Here is a 7248-nt window from a genome sequence, read left to right as displayed (position 1 = left end):
GCTTGTTGGCTCCAACTCCGCGCAGTCTGATACGTGTGCAAGAAGACAAATCGCCTCGGGAGGTGGCGCCCCCAAAGGAACCTCGTTTCCAAGCTCGCTCCTCCTGCTGATGTAGGATAGGTTTGACCCGTCCTGCATCAAAAACAGCAATATTTCTATTTAGCACAAACTATATAAGTACATCACTCTTCATTATCTTCTATTTACCTTGCTCTACATTATGTTGCAGCCAAGAAGAAAGGAAGGGGACCTACTACAAATCCAAATGCGAAAAAGAGAAAAGAGGGAAAGAAAGGCAAAGTGGAAATTTCAAAACGCTTGGGTCGAGCTGTGGGCGGTCTTCAGCTGACGGAATTTATTACAGAAATGGGAGTCGTGTTGCGACAATATGCACCACTTAATGTTAACAAATGGGCTGAAGTACCTATGCATTATAAAGATAAGATGTGGGCTGATTTAATGGTATGATATTCATTTTAAATTGTTTTAACCATTAAATATACTTCTTGTTGGCTTGTTTAATCATATTATATGAATGCTTTGATTAGTTGTATGTATTTACTGTTTTTTAGGAAAAATATGATGGGCTTGCTGGTTTTAGAGATGAAGTGATGTATAATTTCAATCATATGTATAGAGATTGGAGACATCGCAAGCATCTGCATTATAATCAATTTCTGACAGATGAAGATAGGCTTAAAAATTGTCCAGATGATATAACGGAATTAGATTGGGCATGTTTAGTTGAATACTTTGGTTCTGAATCATTTAAGGTTATTAATTTATTATACATGTTATTACCTTGCAAGAATTATTTTTACATGCAAATATGACCCTACTTAATTTTTTGTAGAGAATGTCGGCGCGAAATAAAGCAAATCGAGCCAAACAATCAGCTAGCTCAATCTGTGGAAGAAAATCATTCGCTAGTGTTCTATATGATATGGTGATTTTGTCAATTAATTCAATTTATGGTAAAATTTTTATATTATATTAATTTCATGACATCAAGGTTTTAATTTTACATTGATAGAGGGATCCAATAACGGAGGTTGATCCTGATTTAACTGAATACTGGAAGGCTACACATCAACGAAGAACTGATAATACTTGGTGTTCTGATACGGCTAAAAATGCTATGGTATAGCAACATTCTGTTGTAGCACAACTTTACTACATTTTCTATATATACATGTATTAGACTTGTGAAATCTTAAAAAGAAATTCAGTTTTAATTATATATATTTTTTTATATGCTAAGACTTGTGAAGACGAGCATTTTTCTTCTAAATACAAATATGTTTCATATTACTTTTGTATCTCATTGAATGCAGAAACAATTTGAGGATGTAAGAAATTCACAAGAAGAGTTAGGTGATCCTCCATTATCAACGGAAGAACATTTAACAAAGGCTTTTGGTGCACGCTCGGGATATCTTCGTGGTTTAGGATGTGGACCTAAGCCACTAAGTAGCAAGAATTTGGAAGCTAAAGCATCAAAAGAGGCTATTGAGAGACAAATAGAAGAATTGAAGAATGAGCTGAAGCAATCAAGAGGGGGGAATGAAGAGCGAGAAGCACGCCTACAAAAGGAGAAAGATGAGAGAGAGGAGAGGTTTAAAAAAGAAATTGAAGAGATTAAGGCCCACTTCAGTAAAGATGAGAGAGAGGAGAGGTTTAAAAAACAAATTGAAGATATTAAGGCCCACTTTAAAGCTGAATTTAATGAACAATTAAAGATAATTGTTCAATTATATGGAGCACCGACCACATCATCCCCTCCTTCCACTCAAAATCATTAGTGGAATTTCTTAATTGAAGGTAACTATATATTCTATCTCACGTTATCTTTTACTTTTTATATTCGATGCTTCATTTTGGGAAAAATGGAAGGTCGTGAATGTTCTGTTGTACATAGAGCCAGAAATAGAATTTATAAGCTTTGGTTTTTGAGGCCTAAAAACTCATTTTAGTTTTCTTCTCTAGCCAGAGGATATAAACTTTTAGTTTTTCAAGTGCTTGGCTTCTGCTTCTTTATTAAAGATTCTCGAAGTCGGGCCAAACAGTATATTTCCACAAGCAGCCAAGCTGAACTAATTAATTAATAGCATCAAACTTTCAGCTACTGGTTCTCTAATGCTTCGATGAAATGCATGTTATATTTAATTATAGAAGAAGCTATATTCATGGGTTGTTGGTTAGAACTCTTCTTGAATTAGCTGTTCATCATTTTATAAATTGATTCCTTCTTAGAAACTGTTTTAGTGGAAAATTCATTCCTGGGCGCCAATGGACCTTCGTCTTGTCAAATTTCACGGATCTCCTTGTACTTATTTGCATTGTGGAGAAAAATTAATGCTTTTGGTTTTTTTTCTTTTTCCCCTGAGAAAATTAGATGCCAAATCTACTTTGTTCTCACTTTTTCTTATTTCCTTTCCTAAAAACAAACAAAGATGCAGTTACATTTTTATTTTCTTGTTTATATATGAGCCCAAAGCAGTATTTGATGTCGGATAGTTAATATATTGCAGCTAATCTCCTTACTGTAGATGTTCGTGTTTTTATGGATATTGTTTCATTTTGTGCTTTGACTGCGCCCCTGCTAAATGTCAATCAATTTACCGATTCCAAGATTTGGCATTTCTGATGCTTTTACTACTGCTATTTCACTCGATCTTGATTTATGTTGTAGTAAACCAGTGTACTGAAAACTGGTTAAGGCGAAGCCTACATTCGATTCGTTTTCTCAATGTTTTGTTCATTGGATCGGTTAGATGAGATTTAGGACATTTGAGTAATTTGAAGTGCAAAAGCATAAATGAGAATTTGTTATTTGATGTGATTAAATATCTTTTTAGTTTGTTCTTTTGTTTGTGGGGAACTATTGCACCCTCCTTTGCTGGAGAAATTTATTATGCATGTTTCCTCTGCAATTTTCTTCATTTTATTTTTTAAAATGAACAATGTTTATTCTTATTTATCTTCTGGCACAGCTCATCCTATAATTATTTTTTTCTCTTTCCAAGATGTTAATGTCTTCTTGTAAGGCTCCTGTATTCCTGCATTGAACATCTATTAGTAAGTGTTTGTTTGGCCGAGATTCAACTTCTCTAGAAGTGCTCTTTGAGTAGTGTTGTTTAACCAAGTAAACGACACTACTCAGTTATGCTTTAAAGTAAAATTTCAGGTGTGTTGACAATTATCTTTTGATGTGCAATTCAGTTGTTTTCTCTTGTACAAGAAGTGCCTAGATTACATTTATATGTTTAATAACCTTAATCTGTTTCTACTGTGCAAATTCATTCGAAGAGAAGTGCCTGGATTGATTTTTTAACTTATGGGGTATTTTTGGATGAATTTTGAAGAGAAGTGTCTGGTCGTTCATGTGATATATAGATTTCATTAAGTCTAATATAGAACACTTGATGAACTGCTTTGCACTAGCATTTGTCAAATTCATTTCACAGTGTGTTCCTTTTTTTTGTTCTTTTGTTATATTACCTTCATCGTTTCAAGCATAACTGTTTACACTTTTCTTACCCTTATTTCATTATGATGGATGTTAGCTTTTGCACGAGACATACAAAGAGATTACCAGTAGAATATTGTAATTAAGAATTTGAGATGAGCTTAATTACCTTATGCAAGCCATCCTGAGTACAACCCAAAAGCACTTAGAGAAACTCAAAATCAAGTTGACGTAAACCTGTCCAGCCTCAAAATGACTGTACATGCTCACCAACTAGATGATTTCTATGAAAAATCAAAGGTTGCTTACATGTTCAAACAATCCCAAATTTTGGCCTAAGGCCTAGTTTGGTATTGTGTTGGCGAAAGCACCCTTTCCACCTATTTGCTTTTTTGGTGGGAGTTCTCACCACCATGTTATGGCAATTGGGTGAGGATAGCTCCAAATGCTTTCGAATTTTTCAATTTTTTCCGGATCTATCAAACAATGAAAGAATGTGTCTTTGGACATAGTAATTTTAACTAAGCCTTGATTTCGAGCTCAAGCACATCCTGCCAAACTGAGTGATCACCTCTATGTGAAACATACGCTGTGGCTTCTGATCAAATACTCCATATAATTAATTGTATGATAGTATATGCCAAGTAAGAACCCTTGTGTGAAAAGAGTTTTGTGAAGTTCCTGTACTTCTTAAGCATTAGCTACAGGTAGTTTAAACATTTTAGTATGTAATGATGTTCAATGTTGAGATCTTGTTGATCTGAAACTTGTAGCCTTAGCAAAGTTACATAAGATTTGGCAGAAATTGTGCAGTCCAACTCTCTTGGTTTCATCTCCTATCCTAGAATCAACAAATGCATGTTTCCTCCTCTTCGGGGTTGGGATGCTGACTGGTTGGTTTGAATGTTGAATATAGGGTTTTGGGTTTTGGTTCTGTGTTTCAGATTCGATGCTTCATTTTGGGTAAGTTGCACTGTTTGTCATTGAACATTCAGCTAAGTTTAATTTAAGCAAGTACATTTGTGAGTTACAGTTTGAAGCACTGAACTTAGAACAGTTGGCTTATTTTTACGAATGCAACAACTAATTAGAATTGTTCTTTTATTTCTCATGCAGGGCTGAGATGTCTACATCATGGTACGCATATTGCCTACATCCTGGTAAGCTTATTTTCTTGTTGTTGCCTTTTGGAATGCATAGATCCAGGATATGCTTTGTTTGGTTTTGTTTCGTTCATATTTGATTTGTCTTTGGCTTTACATTATTTTATTTTAAGATTGCTTGTGTTGGGCTGTTCACCTTCATGTTTCTCTTTTGAATTTTTTGTGTTTGTGAATGCGATTTTCAGCTTCTTGTTCATCTTCCTATTTCTATTTTGAGTTCTTTGTGTTCAGCTTCCTGTCAGTGATTTAGACTTAGCAAATTATTAGTACTAGTGGGATACGCCGTTACTTAGTTACAGAACTCCTCTCTCGTCTCATCCTCGTGCGCTGCTGCTAGTAGAAGTTTTTGGTTTCCGAAAGGTATTGTGTAATTATAGGAAACTGTATGACTCAAAACTACTGGTTCCTCTGTGATTCAATTGTGATAATCACGTACTTGTGCTCTTCCAGAGTTTAACTATTTCTTGATCTTTTTGTGGAAAGAAAAATTAGTAAGTTCTTCTTTTTGACGGCTTGTAAAATTCCACTTCAGGTTTTGGTGATTGTTCTTTACTGATTTTAACCTTTCTCTGCTCGGCATGTTCTGTATTTATGTAGCTACTATAACGAAGGCAGAGAATGGTCCAAGATGTCACCTTGCTTCTGTTTTAATGTGTTGATTGAGCTACATAAAGTAATCATCAAAATATCGAACTAAAAACCAGATGCTGAGTGGTCTATATTCTTATTGTCCTTTAAAAGTTAGTGTAAATGCGGCGCTAGGCTGAAAAAATGGCTTGCAAATTCTTGTTCTGTTGGCCCATTCCAATTTCTACTGCGTGCAGAGACCCTCATTCAATGTTCGCCACATTCAATCTGCAGTTTTATCTGATTCATGATAGATATTACATGTACATCTCAGCATTCCATTTGTCGCCATCAACTTTTAAAGAGTGGTTGCGCTGTAACAACTCAGTAGTGTGATTCACTACCCTCTTGATCTCCTTGTAACTAGTATTCATGATGCTTTTAAGCCTAGAAATTCTTCTTTATTATTGTTTAAGTTACTATACGTACGTACGAGCTAGCGATCAAGATGGCAACTACACAATAACAACTTTCTTTTAGACAGAAAAAGCGCTTTCAGGTGATAGCACTTTGTTGTCTAGTTTCAATAAATTGTGTTTGATTATTGAGGCGGCCGAATTCAGTGCATTTATGCATGCTTTTGGGGTCCATTTGGTTAACAATTTGTTCTTCCCTGGGACCATCCAAAGGATTCAGCCGACACACTCACATTTAGTCCATTCAAAGATGAGCAGTACCATTTTATTCACTCGGAATTTTAATTACTTTGGCCAAAAAAGGGATCATAACTAATACCGTACGATTAAGAAAATAAGATTTGAAGCGCTGCAAATCTGATTGTTTTGTTTGTGATTGAAATATGAGCTGAAATAAACGTTACTTGTCACTTCATTCGCATTCGTATCCTGTTTTGTAATTTCTTTTTATGTAATACTAGTCATATTTGTAATTATTATTCTGATTTCTCAAAGTTACTCAGTTTCTTTGTTACTCTTAATGCTCAATATTTGGTTACATGAATTGAATTAATGTCGATTTCTGTCTTTTATATAGTTCATAGCTAATATTATTATCTACGTACTTGGCCTCTTTATTCTTATATTGTTTGCGTTATCAGTTTAGGGATCAACAAATGTTGAAAAGCTAATTTTTTTATTTTTATTTGCAGATTTATAAGAGGTGGTGACGAGAAATATTTTGGCAGGTCATTGGCGATGTATTGAATCAAGTTTAAGAATTTAGACATATTTTGAAAACTTTACATTTGATAGCGTGTGGAAATGACCAAAACACTATTATTGTGTTTTGTTTTTGGTTGTGTTGGGTGATTGTATTACTTATATATGATGATTCAGTCTTACTTATATATGTTGTCCCAAACTTTTATCTGTTGTGAGAGACATTTCGATGCAAAATGTAGGATTTCTGCTTGTTGATCTGTGGTTTGTTTGGAAAGCTTTCTATCATATTTATGAGAATTGGCTCTCTTTGTCCTAAATTTTATTTGGTTTTGAGAGAATTAAATTGAAATTAAAGGTTAAAAATTAAGAATGAGAAATTTTTATAACTATATGTTATTTTTTAGCAATTTATATTAAATTAATAATATTTATTACTACTAATTAGTTTTTAAAAAAAATTAATTTAAAAATATTAATTTTATATCAGAAAAATGGTGGCGACAATAGTCGCCACCATAAAACTCTAATTATGTAAAGTTTTCGTGGCGACAGTTCATCGCCGCTAATTATATAGCTTTTAGCGGCGACAAACTGTCGCCGCTAAATATTCCAGTCCGGGTAATTAACTGTTTTTTCGCGGCGCTGATATGTCACCGCTAATTATGTAACTTTTAGCGGCGACGGTATGTCGCCACTAATTATCTAACTTTTAGCGGCGACTCATTGTCGCCACCAAATAGTTTTACCGACGGGGCTTTAGGCGGCAGCGTGTGGCTACAGATTGTCGCCGCCAAAACGTTTTCCGTGGCGACAATATTAGCTATAGTGGCAACATTTGTCGCCACTAAATCTTGTACCTGTAGTAGTG

General features: G+C 34.6%; 1 protein-coding gene across 2 annotated transcripts; it reads left to right on the top strand.

Annotated features, from left to right (window-relative positions):
- Positions 1-203: 203 nt before the first annotated feature.
- On the top strand, positions 204-6636 carry LOC109704681 (drebrin-like protein B). Of its 2 annotated transcripts, XM_020225446.1 has the most exons (7): positions 204-462; positions 573-773; positions 854-946; positions 1034-1141; positions 1335-1821; positions 4586-4606; positions 6368-6636. In XM_020225446.1, exons 1-5 carry the CDS (start codon positions 367-369, stop codon positions 1800-1802), a joined length of 966 nt encoding a protein of 321 aa, XP_020081035.1. In that variant the 5' UTR covers positions 204-366; the 3' UTR covers positions 1803-1821; positions 4586-4606; positions 6368-6636. The 2 variants fall into 2 exon arrangements, with proteins under 2 accessions (XP_020081035.1, XP_020081034.1); XM_020225445.1 differs by lacking the exon at positions 4586-4606.
- The last annotated feature ends 612 nt before the right edge of the window (positions 6637-7248 follow it).

The sequence above is a fragment of the Ananas comosus genome, unplaced genomic scaffold (assembly GCF_001540865.1).
Source record: "Ananas comosus cultivar F153 unplaced genomic scaffold, ASM154086v1, whole genome shotgun sequence".
Taxonomy (NCBI): domain Eukaryota; kingdom Viridiplantae; phylum Streptophyta; class Magnoliopsida; order Poales; family Bromeliaceae; genus Ananas; species Ananas comosus.
The sequence above is the reverse complement of the archived record's forward strand: the minus strand, read 5'-3'. Positions and strand labels throughout refer to the sequence as shown.